At 37.3% G+C, this 20,248-nt stretch overlaps 2 protein-coding genes across 2 annotated transcripts; both read left to right on the plus strand.

Annotated features, from left to right (window-relative positions):
• Positions 1 to 9,145: 9,145 nt before the first annotated feature.
• On the plus strand, positions 9,146 to 14,323 carry LOC147492517 (gamma-glutamyl peptidase 5-like). The gene is made up of 4 exons (XM_086566639.1): positions 9,146 to 9,648; positions 13,231 to 13,380; positions 13,796 to 13,963; positions 14,045 to 14,323. Exons 1-4 carry the CDS (start codon positions 9,337 to 9,339, stop codon positions 14,165 to 14,167), a joined length of 753 nt encoding a protein of 250 aa, XP_086422765.1. The 5' UTR covers positions 9,146 to 9,336; the 3' UTR covers positions 14,168 to 14,323.
• Positions 14,324 to 17,531: 3,208 nt separating this feature from the next.
• Positions 17,532 to 18,653, plus strand: LOC147492518 (uncharacterized). The gene has a single exon (XM_086567537.1). The coding sequence runs from the start codon at positions 17,532 to 17,534 to the stop codon at positions 18,651 to 18,653; it is 1,122 nt and encodes a 373-aa protein (XP_086423663.1).
• The last annotated feature ends 1,595 nt before the right edge of the window (positions 18,654 to 20,248 follow it).

The raw sequence follows: 20,248 nt of genomic DNA on the forward strand, positions 1-20,248 counted from the left end.
AGGGCATGGTAATTAAATAATAAAAGAATGAGAAACTAACAAATCTTGGGAGGTGTTTAGAATTTTAATAAGTGTCTATCATTTCCAAGAACATTATAATTAGTAGTAGTAGGATTTAATGACCCTCTTTATTATTTGAAGCCAAAAGTTCTGATATGGTCAAGTTATTTTATTAAGTAGATGGTGAAGAAAATCCTTCCTAGCATGGTACACCATTCAAAGGAGTAATCCAGCTTGCATCTTGGTAGGCTAATAGAGTGGGACCTGATTTTATGAGGAATAGTTGTCCATGGGGCACACTTGATATTTGGCCAAAGACATTTGGGAGAAGATATAGAGTTATGTATACCTATCTAAATGGGATCCATTTCATATTTTAATTCCCATCCAATTCCAATTTAATGTTAAGCTCAACTCAAAATGCATCAAGTTTTACCTGCTTAGATCCCCCCAGGTGTTTAAGCACGTAGTACCCGATGGGTATAGAGTTAATCCATGCCCACTGCCAACCCACCTGCAAAAGTTATATGTGCCTACTTAAAATGGCAGTGTACAAAGTTCTTTGAGAAGTGGAGGAAAATAGAATGAACCTTACCTAACATTTATTATAGCCTTAAAAATATGGTAGAGGACCTTAACAACAACGGAATAGCTACAAACCACATGAAGTGCCCATCGCTAGACCCCATAACTTACAACTTTATGCACTTCTTTTGGACATGCTATTCCTTACTTTTTACTAAGGTAATATAAAAAAGTTGTTGAATTATACCTAATGGAGATTGATTAAACGCTTGATCTGCGCTTCTAACATGATACTTTCTTATACTGTAGTATGGATCCAATATTAGCCTCTTTTATCGTTTCTCTGGTGATTCTAGAAAAAATACCAACTGGAGCAGCTAGACAAAAAAATTACAACTTTCTTACCCATAAGACACCTCTTTTTACCCGAGTTTCATAAAGATATGAGCCCTAACATGATACTTTCTTATATCGTTAACGTGGTTAATCTATAACTGGACCATGTGTGTCTTACCATCTACTTTATCATATGCGGCACAAAAGCTACTTTAAGCTACAAATGGAAGTATTTTAGGGTGTGTTTGTTAACTGGCAAACTTCTAGTTGGAAAATATAAGATTTGCCAGTGTTTTCCCAATATAGATTTGCCAGACAAATCTATAGTGGGAAAATTTTAGTTTGCCAGTGTTTGTTTGCAAAAATTTATAGTGGGAAAATATAAGATTTGTCAGTTTTGCCAGTGTTTGTTTACATGGTTTTTCTCCAGTGGCAAATGATATTTCAATTTTTTGGAGATATTTTTTTTGGTTTTCAAACTCAATGAAATATAACAAAAAATTAAATAAAATTAAATACAATACAATACAACTCAACTTTAATAGTATCCATAGGATGTCTTCTCAAACAACTATAAAATAAAGTGAAAGTGCAATGAACCATAACAATTATTATTATCCAAACACATATAAAATGTCATTGTGCCTTGAAAAAATTCTATTTTTGTACTTTCCCATACTCGGATTCCATTGATATTGCTTGATCCCAAATATCATTGTTAGCTATGATCTTCTCGTTCTTGAACTCCATTTAAACCCCTCTTGCATAGTTACATTAGGAATATCGCGTGCAATCCATCGTAAGGTCTTCATTCGTTGAGTTACACGACTAATAGTCAAGTCGATACCAAATGTAAATATGTTTTGGAGTGTTTCCGTTGCACGCTCTTTTGATATTAGAAGAAATCCATTCTCATTCTTATGACCTAGAAATAGCTCGCTATGAAATGTATCGATAAGAACACTGTCCATCGCATTTGTCCATTTGCATGCCATATCTAATTAATAAGCATACAAATCGAGTTAATATACATAAAACAATTCCTAGTTAAGAAAGTGCATCAAGATAATTAATAAAACAAAGATAATTGATAATTTCGATACACCATAAGATTCTCTCAGATAAATCATGATCGTCTATTTAATTACATTTGAAGGCCAAATGTGGATTCAGACAACATACACACACTAAATCAGCACACACCACAGTAGCACACACACTACTCACGCATCACGCACACACACACACAGCACACAAACACAATAAAATGCAAAGACACTAGCAAAGAAAGCCAAGCCGCCAATGACAAATAATTGCAATCCACACTATAAATTTACTAAAGAGGGACTGCAATACACACACAAATTACCTTAACACCAATTGCACCACATCAAATTGAGGCACCCGGTGCAATCCACATCAAATTTATTATAAATATTTTTTTGGTGAAGACGAAGTTACCTTTATTCAATAATGAGCAAAAGATGGTGAGATCCTTTTCCAAAGAAGTATGATTTTGTTTTAATGAACCAACAAAGAACATTCATTTCGTGGTAATAGAGACATGTTGGTGACTCATTTCATGTGGTCTGAATCCGCTGGAGATGGCCTTAAATGGTTTTCAAGAGCTAAAGAAGGAAGACTCGAATAACGAAATCATACTTTTCCAAAAGGAAGGGTGTAGAGATCAAATGACAAATGGTCCAGTGCATCTATTTAGTGTGGGTGGTAGTGGAATATTTCATTTATTTTCCTCCTTTTCTTTTCTAAAACGATAATTTCCAACTTGACACTAGATCATGCTAATCTCATTTCTTACACTCTGTGCTGGGCTTATGCATTACTTACTACCCATGTTGATATGATTTTTCTTAGTGGGAACTGAGAAATGAATGAAAATGAACACAGGAAAACAGTGATTGCTATATATACCTGTAACCTGTGCACACACACTAAATCAGCACCACAGAATCAACAGCACCGAAGACTAACACCAAGACGCTTCAAAGAAGCGGAAGAAGAACCCAACAAAGATCGCGATAGCAGTGACACACCACCACCACTCCACCACACCCACCACACCACCTAATTGCACACACTACACACACTACCACACACACCATTTAGTAGTAAAGTTTTGAGTTTTGATTAGTATATACATACATAAAACGTGAGTATTTTGGTCTTCTTTATTTTGGTGTCTATTAATGCAAATAAATAGAAGTAATGAAATGCCAAAAAAGAAACAGTGAAAAAATGTGAGACAGATAGATTGAAAGAAAGAGAGACCGAGAGTTTGAGAGAGAAAGAGAGATTGAGAGATTGAGAGAAGAGAAAAAAAAAAAAAAAAGATAAGAGATGAGAGATGAGAGATGAGAGTGAGAGAGAATACCTGAAAAGAGAGTGAGTTGATGAGAAGATGAGAGAGAGAGAGAAGAGAGATCGAGAGGGAGAGTTGTTTCTATTTTCCTACCATAGTGGGAAAATAACGGGTGACTAATTTAACTTTGGGGGGAGGTGTTTTCTATTTTCCCACTTCTAGTGGGATAATTTGATTTGCCGGCTAATTCCAAATAGTGTTTGCCAGGGCCCTTAAATACACTCAAACACTGGCAAATAGTACTTCTAGTGGGAAAATACAATTAGCCACCCCCATTTGCCAGTTAACAAACACACCTTTAGTCACAGTTTACCTACATGTCAGTGTCATAATTTGAAAATAGATTGATTGCAGAATCAGGGAGACCAACTGATTCAAGTTGTTTTCCAGAGTTTAGTCCGTTGAGCAAGTGCCCCACTTCCTGATAAATGATATTGGCTAAAGATTAGGTGTGTATATCAATTAGTAAAAAAAAATAAGAAAGGCCAACTAAATAGGCTAATTAAGAAGACAATGCGTGGAATATATATAATTTGGACAGAGAAAAATTAAAGTTAGAAAACCACCATCCCAGAATTCTACACGCAAAAAAACCACTTTGTTACATAATATTATAATATTATTTGGAGACCAAAAACCAATTTTGGAGGTTTATAGAAACTGCTTAAAAATTCATTTGCACATACAAAAGGGATTAAAAAAATTACTTATTAAGCCAGTGATGAGATGGAAAAAAGAAAATCTATCAGAAGCTTGACATAATGAGTTAGAAGAACAATAGTACGGGACATAATGAGTTTGACTCGTCCACTTATCCCAACAGAGAGACATTTGAAAGACATGCATGGCTGATATTTTTATATAATTACCAGAGAAGTGAAAGGAAGTGGAAATTGAGAACAAATTAAAGTACAAATATCAACATAGATTTGAATTATATATCTTGATCCTTTGTGTAGGTTATTTTGTGACCAAGAACCCTGGAATGTATCGAAAACATCCTAGCTATATATAAATCAAATTTCCTCATACAAAGAATAGATATAGGGAAGAGAGAAAGATAGTGTAACTTACATATCAGTGTTATGAGCTTTGAGAGAGGCGTAGTGGTCTGGTTAACAGTAGAGAAGAGTATTTCTATCTAGAACCACCCCACAACAAAATCACACGCAAAAAGATCTTTAAAAATAGGTTTTCAAGCCCGGTAATTATATCGAACTACTGCTACTTAATAAGAAATAGTAGAAACCACACAATCACATATGCTACAAAAGATTCATTCTGGCTCAATAAGTTGTAAGTCTGTGCGTGGACTTATTTATACATACCATGGTTTAAAATCGCCATACCAACTGATATCTCTCATCCAAACACGAATTCGTACTATTGACTTTATATTGGAAAAATACATTCATAAGCAAAGAATATATATATATATATATATATATATATATATAAACAATTAAAAGAAGATGGACTTGAATGCAAGCATGGTTACTGCATCTCTACTTTTTATGAAGGAAAAAACCCAAAGACCAATTATCCATTCTAATACTGTCATTGGTGAAGGACATGAGATTGTAGAAGATGAAAACAATGTTGGGATAACAAAGTAGGATATGAGCTCTCATAAAGTAGTAAGGAAATGCAAATACTATTTATTCAAGAAAGTATCCAAAAAAAAAAATATATTTAACATAGTGTAGCATGCTAGAGAGGTTTCGTTTAATTTCAATGAAAAGTCATATCTTTGGAAAAAGAAAGAAACAATGTAACACAAAACATGGAACATGACATTCAATTATAAAGGGGCCAATAGACATAAATCTTAAGCACGAATTAAATAACATAAGATAATAGAATCATATTATGAAGATCAGTATATGTATCATAAAACAAAAAGGTACTTAAGTAATAACAATATCTAATTAGTTGTCTATTTAACTTTTCTTCACCTGTACAGGCTAGAGCAGGAAACTTTACGATCCTTGAGCAATATAATAATAACTCATAGTAATACCATGTTTAAGGATGGAGATTTGTGGTTTTGAAGGGGGGCCGGGATACTCTGTTAAACAAATTAACTATGAAAAAGATTTTGTAGGGATTAATATTAGTTTCTCCATTCAAGAGATCTATTATTATTAGTATTTACTTTTCTATTGCTTCCAACTAAGTGTAAAAAATCATCATAACTTCACACCATAAGGTACTCCTAGTAAGTCTTACTGAATAGAAGAACATACATTCTTACTCATATGCAAGTAATTGTTTGCAAACTTAAGTTTGGACGGTCGAGGATATCATGGCTAAATTGTTCTTAAAAGTCACGAGCTATATAATTTGATAAACAAACAGGACTAAATTAGGGTAGTAGAATTCATACCCCGATATTGTTGTGCTCCCATAGCTTATGAACACCATAATCCATTGCCTGCACAAACCAACCAAAGAACAAAATAAACAAATTATTTAATTAATTAATCACTTCTAGTTCACACCATTATTTACCAGACTCCAAATTATGTCACTGATTTTTTAAAAAACAATATGGATAAGTACGTCATACTTTCAATGTCAATCTCTGGAAATTTGCATGTTATGTGAAACGTTTACAATAATCCCACAAACTTCATTATTGAAAAAAAAAAAAATCCCACTAACTATCTTATTTTCTAGAACTAAGTCACTAACATAGACCCACTGTTCATGCATTAATATGGATTTTGGGGTCACGATGAAACTCTTAAAAGGAAGTATGACTCTTAGGTCTTAACATTTTCTCTAAAGCAAGATAGGGACGAAAATCAATATCTAATCTGAATGAGACATAATTTGTCTTAGTATCATTGAGTCTGATTTTGTCAAGCTCCCATACAAACATGCACAAATTCAACCGCTTGATATTAGAGATGTGGATCATCACTTACGAGAGAAGAATAGAAATAAACGGTAGTCACCACTTCTCTCTTGAGCTTCCCCGGTACCCAACATCTAATTTCTTGTTACCATTGGGTGTCTTTGGCCCGCATTAATCGTATTTGATGCTCTTATGGATATCATCCTCACTGTATGATTTAATAATGAAAAACTTTGCTACAGTATAGTCCAAACGAAATTCTTCCCTGTTATATTGATCCCAATCTAGAAATGCACTCGTATCTTTGTCCTCATTGTTAGCATCTGATGAGATGCTTTGTCCCCTCACAGCTAAAGTGACCAGTAAACCCCCTTTTGGTTCTTGAATCCGACTCTTGGCCCTCTGCTCATCTCACTAAACCCATCCACATTATCATTGCCATATCCAAAGAAGCCACCGCCTCTACCCTTGTTCTTGTATGTACTTTGTATCAATACCAAAGAACCCACGGCTATTGATCCGCGGATCATAACCATTAGCTCCAAAGCCTCCCGTTCTAGCAGTAGTTCCATATTGGCCATAAAACCTATTGCTTGTATAGGTTATGTTTACAAATCCAGGAGTTCCGCCCAAACCACCTGTCATTATATATAAGACACTCATAATGTGTAGTCTTCAACCATTTTTAGCTCCACATGAATCAATAGTAGGTTATGACATACCGAAAGGTACAATGCTGAATGCTGTTGGTTAACCAATGGGCTCTTCACAAAGATTCCAAGGTGTGGTCAGAGCCGATGATGTTCAAGCCAGAGCGGTTTGAAAAAGGCAATGAGGAAAATGATGGAATTAAGGGAGATGGCTTGGCAATGCGGACAATGGGAACGATGTTGGGTGTCTGGATTCAGTGCTTGGGAACGACTCAGGGGAGAAATGGTGGATATGAGTATATCGTGAGCGCCTTTAGAGGCCATGTATAAGCCAAAAGCAGCTCTACTTAACGCCCTTTCTCAAATTTGAAGTAAGCGGGTGTTTGGTAATAAAGCTCAACGCTTAATGTAATCTTTTCTGTTATCCGCAAATAGGTTTTCATAGTTGTATTCTCATGCAGTAGAATATATAAACTCCTGTGTTCGGCACATGAGAAGTTTGTATAGTCCTTCAAGCATTCCTGTTCTTGCACCTCAACTGCTTCTTCGTCTTTGATGCCATTTTTCTCTCTCTCTCTCTCTAAATCTAAATTGAGTTGGTTCTCTCGTTTTTTCTCTCTTCTCTTTTTCTTCTATGAAGAAAAGGTGCTGTGGTTTCAAGGTAGAAAGAATTTGTTTAGGGCCGGCAAGATGTTTGGTGTGTGGGAGTTTCTAACTTTTGGGTTTCCAATTTCTCCGGTAGTTTGGAGTTTAACGTGTTTTTGGCACATTAATTATTAGGGGAGATAAATATAATTACTTGATGGAGAAAGGAGATTTAAACAAATGTAGGGAGGTCTAACTAATTATTAGCACCTCCTCATTTTTAGGAGCCACTAATATTGCTCGGAGTGCAAAATAGAGCGATATAGTGAGGAGAGAGAATGTGCGCGAGCTTTTATATATATATATAGAGTTGGTTCTCTCGTTTTTTCTCTCTTCTCTTTTTCTTCTATGAAGAAAAGGTGCTGTGGTTTCAAGGTAGAAAGAATTTGTTTAGGGCCGGCAAGATGTTTGGTGTGTGGGAGTTTCTAACTTTTGGGTTTCCAATTTCTCCGGTAGTTTGGAGTTTAACGTGTTTTGGCCCACATTAATTAAGTCGAGGGAGATAAATATAATTACTTGATGGAGAAAGGAGATTTAAACAAATGTAGGGAGGTCTAACTAATTATTAGCACCTCCTCATTTTTAGGAGCCACTAATATTGCTCGGAGTGCAAAATAGAGCGATATAGTGAGGAGAGAGAATGTGCGCGAGCTTTTATATATATATATATATATAGATATTTTCGAAGTAAATCGGCAATAATATCAGAAATTTCAGATCAGTTATATTTACAAAATTTCGGATCCGATATCGGATCGGTTTTAATAGTTATATTTTGGAATTTTGAAAATCGGATATCAGAACATAAAAACTGCACCCAGAGCCAGACCAATTTCGGGTTAGATTTCGACAAAATCAGAAATTCAACAAAAAGAAAAGATACACCCCTAGGGGGGGGGGGTGTTTGGCAACCAAGAATTTAGAGTAGAATTCAGAATATATTTCCGAAAATTAAGAATCACCTTGTTTGGCAACCTTTTCTGCCTTTGGAATAGAAAACCTCAAATCCCTAAAATCGAGGAATTGGAAGTTTCTATAGCGTAAACTTGAGATTTCCATATATTAAAGAATCTTAATTACTTGAAATTGTAAGTCTTGGAATTATATTTTCAATTCTAATTCCATAGGAAATCTTCCAAACAGACCCTAGTAGACATTCAAATTTGAAAGAATAGTTGTTATGCAATTTTTTTTGTTGTTGATGTATTCACATATTTTCTCTTACTTTTCCGCGATTTTTTTTCTAAAATTTATATATTTTCATTTTCTATAGTCACCGAAACAATAACCGAAAGCAAAATTTAATTTCTTGGATATGCCATAACAATGTCTTACTGTTCGTGAATGAAATGCACAAACTTCGTTACAATTCACAATTTAATGGCTCAATTTTACAAAGATTAACGTTGTTGTTCCAATTTGTTTCACTTTTTTTTCGTAAAAAACTTGAGATGTAGGAAAGTTGAAGTCTATGTAGATTTAAGTGATCAAGTGGGGTGCAAATTCGATCTCCACTTGGTGGTATCATTTATCACATAAATTTCGTTCAAGTAATGTAGTGGGTGCAAAATGTACCACTCATAAAATATCACATAAATATATATATTTCTCTTTATATAGCTTCGAGTTTTTTATGTAAGAAATTAGGATTCGTTTCCTTAACCAAGGCATATTAAGTGCCTAAATATCAGTTGACAATATTTTCTTATATTACTCCTTAGTCCTTAACATAGGAAACATATACAAGATAAAAAAGTAACAAAAGGAACTTTTAAAAGGGTAACGCCCCTTCCTAACTTTAAGATAACAAATTTGTACACACAGCTACCAATTTCTATGTTAATACTTCTATAGTTCACCTAGTATATTTCATTTCTTCTATAAAGAGAGCAAAGCAGAACAAGAACATAAACCATATCAAGAGTGTTTAAAATTTGCAAATGGGTGCAAAGAGATTTGCCGTTCTTCTATGTGCACATGATTCTGAGTACGTGAAGAAGAAATATGGAGGGTATTTTGGAGTATTTGTAAGTTTATTAAGAGAAGATGAAGGAGAGAGTTGGGATGTTTATAGAGTTGCTGATGGTGAGTTTCCTGAAGAAGATGAACTTGAATTATATGATGGGTTTGTGATCACTGGTAGTGTTTGTGATGCTCATGGAAATGACGTTTGGATCTGTGAATTGTTGAAACTGTTGAATAAATTAGATGATATGAAAAAGAAAGTTCTTGGTGTTTGCTTTGGACATCAGGTATGTAAAAAATGTTCTCTCACTGCTTCATTGAATCTATCGAATATGCAAAAATGCTTGAAAGGAATTGTTTGAATTTTTTTTTTTGGAGAGTTGTGTTTGTGCTATTTTTTCTCTGATTTAATGATCATTAAAAAAACGAATGTACTAAGATTAGGAAATGTATATATATATATATATATATATATATATATATTTTTTTTTTTTTTTTTTTTTGAATTTTAACGTAAAAAGGTTTTGATAACTCAGATTTTTGGGTGGAACTGAATCTGAAAACTTTGATGAAAATGATGAAATCTTATGGTTAGATACACTGATCAAGCTGGTGTACGTTTAAGGTGTGGATTCAGAGGTATGAGTGGACCACGCATTCATGAAACACATGTCTAGAAAAGGGTTAGACAACTGACAACGTCGCCCACTGGAAAGAGAGTGGTAGACTGGTCGGACGAAATGTTATGTATAAGGACTTAAATGTTTGATGGCACTATGTGTTTGATTTGAGCATCTGATTATCTGAATATGTGCATTTTGCTTTTCTGGTGCCTTCCATGAAAATAACTTATAGCTCCATGTTTTTATTCTATGAGAATTCAAGTTGATCCAAGAAAAAATAATAGAGATAGAAAAAGAGATGGAATTTATACCAAATGTACAAGCCTTATATTTTGTGAAGCAACATACACTGTACACTAGCTTGTAGGTCCGTACATACGCACCAATATTTTTGAAAATATTTAGATTTTTTTTAGAAAAATGGGACCATTGTTTTAGTCGCTAATCCATTTTAATTTTATACTAAATTATTTTTAATTAAGTTTTAAAAACTCATTTTTTCAATTGAAAGAGAGATTCTGTTTTAACTAGCTTGTAGGCCCGTACATACGCACCCGGCTATTTTGAAAATATTTATATTTTTTTTAGAAAATTGAGACTAACGTTTTAGTCGCTAACCCGTTTTAATTTTATAACAAATTGTTTTAAATTAAGTTTTAAAAACTCATTTTTTCAATTGGGAGAGAGATTATGTTTTAATAGAATAATAATTTCCGTTTTAATTAGATATACTAGATTTTTGTTTAATTTTCAATAGGGGAGGAATTTTCATTTTAATAGGAGAAGGATTTCCGCTTTAATTGAAAGTGTTAGAATTTGTTTTAATAGGAGAAAAATTCTCGTTATAATAGAAGAGAAATTCCTATTTTTCAAATATGAGATAAATTCTCGTTTTAATAGGAGATTACGTTGAATTTTAATAGAACTTCGAAAAATATCCATTGTGGGAGTTTTAATATTAAGATATAGATAGGATAAAGATTCTCCTTTAATGAGAAGTGTTATAATTTGTTATAATAAGAGAAGAATTCCTATTGTAAAAAAAAATCGTTTTTCAAATATGAAAAAAATTTATGTTTTAATAGAAGATGACATAGAATTTTAATAGAGTTCGAAAAATACCCTTATAAAAACTTTAATATTAAGATATAAATTTTTACATCATCCAGCTATATTGTCCCTCTATAGGCAGTCTGCTATTTCATCTCAAGATTATTTAACACAAAAATGAGAACATAACCTTCAAGTTTGGGCCATGCCAAACTATTTGGAGATTGTTAAGGTCTTAAGAATGGTAGAAAGAGACATGCATCAGACCGAAACTCGAATAGAATAGGAGATTGTTAATAGAGTGGGATTTCTTGTAGGCATACTAGCATTTATATCCAGGCATTGGAAAAGGTTGTCGAGTACGGAGAAAAGCTTCGGTAGAACCGTGGTTCGGGACCACAATTTTTTTTTTCTACACTAGCAACTTCACAAAAAAAAGTCCTAAGCAAAATTTTTAAAAAAAAACAAAAAAACAAAATGTGTGGTCCGGAAGCTTCGCTGAGGACCGAAGTCTTTTCCGAGTATGCGGACCCGAATTCTGTCCAAAATCTCCAAATTTTATTTTTCGGAGTTTTAACTTGATGAAAAGTACACAGCCGAATTATTTTTTTCATAGCATCGGGATTTAGATTTTTAATTTTTTGAAATTTTCTACCGAAGTCTTCATCAATGTGATGTGTGATCGGAAACTTTGCTCCAAGCCCTCCACCAAGTCCTTCCACAATGATTGGATTTCAAGTTTTCCACTCAAAGAGCATCTTGGATGTAGGCAGTAGTAGACCCACAAAGAAGCTTTGGACCACCCAGATGACCCACAGAGAAGCTTTGGACCACCCAGATTAAAGGTTCCGTACAATAGTAATTGTTACTGAACGATAACATGTGCCATGCAAGCAAGTATGGCAGTATGCTTTATCCAAAAAAAAAGTACGCAAGTATGAACCGTCATCGCTTTCCGAGTCAGAGTGCGTCAAGTATGGTTGTGTTGTCATATATTGTTTAATTGCACGGATCTCACTGTCTCCCTTAACTACGTGCGCCTTTTCTTAGGCTTGGAAGTTGGGAGTACATAGTACGAATTTGTATTTTTTCTTACATACGTGCACTACAGTACTACACCATTTTCAACCATATTGGAATGGATAGGGCCCGCTCTGTTTGGTCCGACCCCACAAGCGAACAAAACAACCCAGGAAACCCAAATGATGTAGTGATGTTTCTTTTCTATTTTGTTAGATAGCAAGCTGATTCTGTAATTGGCCAAAAAGGAACGCAATTCTGTTCGTCGATTTTGCAATCTGAATAGTACCATTATCCTTACATGTCATTTCTTGACTCTTGAGAAATATATGTAGTTTTATTCATTTTTTCATATTTGGGAGATGTTAAATATTGAGTGTGTAGCTACTGCCCTGATTCAGAATTTCAGATCAAATTAAATTGGTATTCCTAATGTTTTCCGTTTAGGTCGTTGCAGTAATGGACAATGGGAAAGTACTGGAAAACTACCAAATATTCCCCATATTTTTATTTTTCTTTTTCTTTTTGTCAATATACAATTAAACAAATTAGTGGTTCAAGTAGGACTTGGGAGCTTGGCTGTCACGTAGTCACTCCGAGACACTGGGACAACTATAGTGGCTTCACAGTTCACATACTCCCAGTTAGGGCAGGGAATTGGGTCGGGTTTGACCCGAATCCGATCGAACCTGAATAGTCGTTTGGGTTCGGGTTGATTTTGTGTCCGTTTATTTATTCGGTTCGGTTTCAGGTCTGTCGGATTTGAATTCAGATTCGGATATATATTTTTGAGTTTTTTAATTTTTAGTGTTATCCGATCGGGTTAGTCGGATATAATCGGGTTCGGATATTAAATTTCAAATATAATCGGGTTCGGATTTAGATTCGGATATTATAAAACTATTCGAATTCGGATTCGAATATAGCCATATCCGACCCGATCCCGACCCAATCCCTGCCCTACTCCCAGTTGGTTTGCTAACTTTTATTGCTGTGTATTCATGTGGCACGAATGGGCCCTTATAAAAACGGCCTACAGGAAAAAAGTATTGGGCTTTTCACAATGAAAATATTGATAGGCTTCTTGTATTGCACTTGTCATCAAATTATGCAGTGTTTATCCCAACAGTGCTAGTAATCCCAAGGGCCTTATTGTTTTTAAACTGGTGATCACAGATCTTGGGCCGTGCTTTGGGCGGGAAGATAGGCCGATCACTAACTGGATGGGACATTGGTGTTAGACCCATAAACCTATCGACCTCGAAGTTCTTGAATTCCTTACAATTACCTTCGAAACTCTCTGTCATCGAATTTCATCAAGACGAGGTAGTCTCTTCCCGTATTACTATTTGTACTATTAGATCGCCAATTATGCTTAATATATGATGCAGGACAGTAACGTATTATTTATTAAGATTAGTAAGTTATTCGTATTTAGAAACTATCTAATTAGCTAAGTAACGTATTATTTATTAAGATTAGTAAGTTATTCGTATTTAGAAACTATCTAATTAGCTATTAGTTATAGTTTAGAATTAGGATTATTTATATTTCCAAATTAGTAACTTAGTACTCTACCTAAAATGATCATAGGATGTAAACATTCAATCATTCAATATCAATAAACTTTATCAATTTTTCTAGTACCTTCAATTTTAAATTGCTTCTGCTTTGTCAATATATGTTATAAACGCTTCTTAGATTTTAATATGCTACAAATGCTCGCTACTTTTGATATCAGGTTATAGAACTGCCTCCATCGGCTGAGATTATAGCATGGTCTGAAAAAACTGGTATTGAGATGTTTCGTAGTGGGGATCACATCATGGGTATTCAAGGTCATCCTGAATACAATAAAGACATTCTACGCCATCTCATGGACCGTTCTCTTCGACGCAATGTCATTCAGGTATTTATCTTGTGTTTTGACATTTTAACTAGTCCATCTAATCGACAGCTCTGATTTATGAAACTTTCTTTTCTTTGGCAGGATAATCATGCTGAGGTTGCAATGAAGAGCATAGAATCAAGTGATCCGGACAGGGAGGCATGGAAGAAACTGTGCAAGAGCTTTCTTAAAGGCAACAACATAAACTCGACCTTACTAAATTAAAAGATTATGTGTGGGAGTATTGAACTATCTAAGATGAGATGACATATAGTTCGAAGCTCTTAACTTACTCTTAACTTATTATCATGAACGATGATGAACTCAAATAGTATTTTTTTTTTTGGTGAAGAACTCAAATAATATATGATATCGTGGTAAGTGGAAACTTATACATAATAGTGATCAAGTGGAAGCTGCTCCAAGTTTGAGGTACAACTGAATACCTGTGTTGCAACACTTGTTAGAGTCTATGACCAGCACCAAACAATCTACACACTCTTAGACACTCAATTGCAAGCAATTTGATTGGGACATAGCAACTATAACTAATTACACACTACACATTCTTAGACACGCTATATTTAGAACTTCAAATCCCCAATCAAATGGCTTAATGTTTAGTGTGTATATTGTTTTGTGTTTGTGCCAGACACCGAGTCACATTTTTGCAGTCCACCATTTTATCCCTTTTCAATTTGATTCTACAGTAAGATTTCTCAGTCTAGTAGTTCAAGCATTTAGTGTGTTCCTTTTTCGGGTGTCTAATTTAATTTGTTGCTGTTTTCTCCTCTGATTAAGTGAATAGAAATCTTGAACCAGGTCCAACCTTGAGCTAATTACAAACATCAGTTTAAAAAAACAATTGATTCTTCAGGCGAAGTATTGGTATATTGGGGCCCAATATAGTTATTTTGGGCCTTGGTTATCCAGGCCGGAAACCAGCTTAACAGAAACTGCAATAGCCATGAGCTCTGATTCTACTATACTGTACTTAGACAACTTCAACTGAAATAACTGGAGCATGAAGAGGCTCAAAAGAGTGTGAGATGGTTCCTTTACGTACGCTGTCTTGTACTAAAGATCTTGAATATTTGCGGGCAACTAAGTTTTATTTCCGATATAACACATTTTTGTTTATAGGAAACCAGGTACAAGATCAGGAGGGTAACAAATTGACTAAGGCCCCTTCTTCCAGGCCGAAGCTGGCTAAGTTGGATCGAGCACAACAAAAAGAGTTTTCATAGCCCATTTACAAAAATGGAGTAGATTTCCTTGCCCTTAACCTTAAGTTATCTGATCCAGTAAAACACTAATAAGCCTCATTTATTTTCCTCTGTTACTTTCAAAATGCTTTCGGCCTCTGAATTCGACAAAGCTTTGTGTCTCTGTCCACAAGTAACTCACACTTGAACACTTAATATCTCAGAGAATCGAAAGTTGAAATGCACTTTCTGGATTCACACAGAGCAGATAAACGCATCTTCCAGGGAGGTCGTAATGTCTAAAACTCGTTTCTGAAGTGCTTATAATTAGCAGTTCTAAAATAGTTGCTCATCTGATATTCTGACTGATTGACACCAGCTGACGAGAGTCACTTATGTTTGTAGTTCGAGATTTCTGACCTGCCTTTTGGCTGAACTCTGGTGTTGCGTGTTGCGTAAAGCAAAATTTATAGCGGAAAGAGGCAAGAATCATAGCCGTCCCCTTGTACACATATCTCTTAGGAAAGCGTTTTATGAACTATAAACATTGCGGTGTAATCTAATAATTCTCTATCTAATCATGGAAAAATCAGCAAATCGAAGTTCAATAGTGCTAATAAAATAATTGTCACAACTAAAATAAGCACCAGTATGAAATAAGTTTGATTTAGAGAAAATTCTCAAAGATTCAACTGAAAGTGCATCTTTATTACCTAAGAATATTATTCCTACGTCAACTTATCCTCGCAGTGTAGGACTAGCTCTTCTTCACTTCCCTGGAGTTGTTCAGGCGCTGCATGACAAACGAAAATCATTCCTTGGTAAGACAACTTAATTTTTCTAATCCAATATGGAGTAGAGCCTTACATCGAATCAAGTCAAAGGTGGAATAGATGCAAGAATAAAATGTAATACTGTTTGATATCTGCAGCTTGGAGGGAAGCTGTATCAGCCTAATTTATGACTACTAAGGCGGCAGGTATTATGGACCGAGGCAACATAATAGAAGAAGAACAAGCACAGGAGATAATCCACAAAACATATAACGATCGCGGAATCCTAAAAGGCATGAGGGTCAGCGGAAGGTCTAAGCACTAAGAGAGCTGCTGGATAAGGAAAGAAAGAGTTGGAGCACCATAGTGAAGACCTGATGACTTGGGAGACAGGTGGATGATTTGTGAACGTGGGACACGAAAGGAGATCATGGTGATAGGAGAGCGGTTAGAAGAGATGGGAGCGGTTAGAGAAAGAGAGGCAGTTATGATGTATATAAAGAAGAGGAAAGAGAGAGAGAGAAAAAGGAAAAAAGGAAAAAAGAAAAAGAGATACGAGTTTAGAGGTTGTAATTCTAGACAACACATTTAGCGCCGTCTGTGGGGATAACGAACAAGAAAGGTTTACGTTCAAACGATTGTTAAGAAAAGGGAATAGGATGGCAACCATAGCGAAGAAAACAAGAGGGAGACCCAACAAAGTAAGGACTAAGGGAGTGGGAGACGAGACTATGAGCGTGGAGATGGAAGAAACGGAAGAGGTGGAAGATGAAGTTCAAGAGGTAGCGGGGGAAGCCACCAGGCTGTTGCAGGAGGAGATAGGGAGGTTGAGAAACGAGAATGATAGTCTGAGAAAAGAAAGAGGATCCACACAGGGAGAGGAAGATATAAGAGAGCCAGAGAATAGCGAAGTGGAAGGCAGGCATGAGGAAGCGCGTCATCGGCCAAGAGGTGATCCGGGGGAAGGCATTACACTGGAGATGGTCCAAGCGATGATTGAAAAGGACCGAGAAAGGAATCGAATGGCAGAAAGGGAGAGTCAAGGGGTGGTGAAGAAGGTGGTGGCTGGGCTCAATCAGAATCCATTGGCCAATGCAGTCTGGAACGCCGAGGTGCCCAAGAGATTCACGCAACCAAGATTCGAGAGGTACAATGGGAAGGGCGATCCGGCGAACCACCTGCACCATTTCAGGCAACAGATGCCGCTATGGCAAGAGAGCAGATATGATGGACTCCGATGCATGATGTTTCCCGCCAACTTGAAGGGTGGAGCATCGGACTGGTACTATCGGTTGGCGTCGCGGAGTGTGACTAAGTTCGAGGAATTGGAGCAGGCATTCGTAGACCACTTCATTCACCAGAAAATGAGGGTAGTGGATATTGCGGATCTGTTTAATGTCAAACAAAAGTCCAGTGAGACGCTCAGGGAATTCCTGTGCAGATTCAAGGAGGAGACTCTGAGGGTGGAAAGTCTGGACGAGCACACTGCAGTCATTGCTTTCCAACATGGATTGAAGCCGGGAACCAATCCACGAATCTGTATCCAAAATCGAGGTCACCACTCTGCACGTGTTGTATTCAAAGGTTGAGAAGTACATCCGTTATGAAGATATGTTACAGAGGAATGCCAAGGAGGCAAGGAAGGCAGATAAGTCAATACAGAATGTAGAACAGGAAGACCGGAAAGACAAAGGTAAAGCTGCGACAAGAGAGGGGGGATCTTATAGGGAGGAGTCATGCAAATTAGAGAGAGGCAGAGACCAAGTTAGGAAGGAGGTCCGTGAAAGAAAACCATATCGCAACGTAGAATCAACACTGATGAATAAACCACTGGATGAAATCCTGCCATTGATTAAAGGGATGCAGTATTACAAAGATCCGCAAAACATACCTAGGGAATTAGAAGATAAGCCGTTCTGCGCTTATCACCAGATCAGAAATCACACTACCAATAAGTGTTTTGCGTTGCGATGGTTGATCGAGAGAATGATAGAGAAAGGGTTGTTAAGGGAGTTTATTAAGGAGATGCGTCCAGTTGAAAGAGCACCGGCCGTGGCCAGGATATTAGGTACAATCAATGTCATATTCAGTGGGGAGACGATGGGAAGGATTGCTCATCGGGATAAAGTAAGAAGGACTGCCAATTTACAGCAGATAAATGAGGTTTCATGCATTCCGCGACCGGTACCCGAGTCCGCCGTGGGGGCCGGAAGGATAGAGTTCACCCCGAAGGATCTGGAAGCAGTAACCACGCCTCATGAAGACGCTTTGGTAATTACAGTAGCGGTGGGTAATTATATGGTGAAGAAGGTTTTGATAGACTGCGGGAGTTTGGTGGACTTGTTGTTTAGGGGAGCGATGGAGGAAATGTGCATTGAACAGAGGCAGATGCAGCCCCCAAAGACTAATCTGTTTGGGTTCAATGGCAGCATGACAAAACCTATTGGGGAGTTACAGTTACCCGTAATTGCGGGACCGGTGACGGTGTTCACTCGTTTCATGGTAGTGGACGCCGCCTCACAGTACAATGCGATCTTGGGAAGAAGATGGATCCACGAAATGAAAGCAGTTCCATCCACATACTATCAGGTGGTCCGTTTTCCAACCAATGGCGGAACCTATGAGATAAGAGGGGACCAAGTCGCCGCCCAAAACATTCACCAGGTGCTGGTTAGAGATTTGGTCCGCGCACCAGAGGAGGGAGTGCAAGGGGAGGGCAAGTCCCCAACGTAGCAACTACAGTCTGTGGCTTCTAAAGAAGACGGGTTGGAGGGGGGAAAGACGCTAGATGAGACTGAGACCGTGAATCTGGGGGAGGGGGAAGAAGAGAAACTGGTGTCTGTTGGGACTGAATTGCCAGAGGGTTAGAAGGCGGAGTTAGTTGCTTTGTTAACAAAGAACAACGATGTTTTTGCATGATCGATTGAGGATTTGATGGGGCTAGATCCAGAGTTTGCCTGTCACAGGTTGCACATGCGAGAAGGGGCCAAACCTGTCAGGCAAAAAATGAGAGGAGTAAGACTGCAGTATGCAGAAGGGATAAGAGTAGAGGTGCAGAGGTTGAAAGCCGTAGGAATAATCTGCGAGTGTTAGTTTACCAAATGGCTTTCAAACATCGTCGTCGTACCCAAGAAAAACGAGAAGGTGAGGATGTGTGTCAATTTCACCGATGTCAACCGGCAGTGCCCGAAGGATTGTTATCCTATGCCGCGGATAGATGAACTGGTAGATCGAACGGCCGAGTTTAAGTTTTTTTCCTTCATGGACGCCTCGATGGGGTATAATCATGTGGTAATGTACGGACCGGATCAGGAGAAGACTGCGTTCATAGTAGAGGGAGGAGTGTACTGTTATACCCGAATGCCTTCCGGATTGAAGAACGCAGGAGCAACTTTTCAAAGGATAGGGGAGAAGATGTTTGAAAGCAAAATCAGGAGGAGTATGGAAATATACATAGATGATATGGTAGAGAAGAGCATGACTGAAGAGGAGCATATGGAGGGATTGAGGGAGACCTTCGCGATTCTGCGGAAGTACAAACTGAGACTGAACCTTGAGAAGTGCACGTTTGGGGTGACATTTGGAAAGTTTTTGGGATATATCGTCACATACCGCGGCATAGAAGCTAACCCGAACAAGATTAGGGCGTTGGTAGAAATGCAGTTGTGTGTACCATACATTTTCAGTCTAAAATGTACTCGAACCATGGACCGGATATGGGCCCAGCAGCGGACCAGTCCAGTGGCTGTCCAAATAAACACTTTCGGATCGTTTGGTATTCGAATCCATCAAAGTTAAGAACATGTCCAGGGCCCATCCGAGTGGCCCAGATCCATGGATCCAATCCGTTCGGATGATTCTGATCCAATAATCCGATCCGCGGAAGCTAAAAATCCTAGTGCAATCCGATAAGATCTTGCGCAAGGATAGAATAAAATCTTGGGGAATGATCCTATTTTAGATAGGATCATACTAGGATTCATCATCTTTGAGAATCCCTTTCTTGGCCGCCAAGGCAGGGGATTGCTATATATATGGAGGCTTCTGCATCCTCCAGAACTACGTTTTAAGAGACTTGATCCCGGATTCTTCATGCGGGTAACGAGGGCAACCGTAACGTTGGTGCATCTCTCTTCCTCAAAAAATCTCAATCCCCATATCTTCGAGCCTTCGAAGCACCATCACATCGGGAGTGTCGGGTTAACGTTTTGCCCCGACATTCTTTGGCGCCGTCTGTGGGGACGAACCCACAAACACGTGGTCTTCCGAGCGTAATATCCTCGACCTTATTTTTCGATCGTCCTTGTTACCATGGCTGAACAAACTGT

This window comes from Coptis chinensis, chromosome 6 (assembly GCF_015680905.1).
Source record: "Coptis chinensis isolate HL-2020 chromosome 6, ASM1568090v1, whole genome shotgun sequence".
In the NCBI taxonomy this organism is placed as follows: Eukaryota; Viridiplantae; Streptophyta; class Magnoliopsida; order Ranunculales; family Ranunculaceae; genus Coptis; species Coptis chinensis.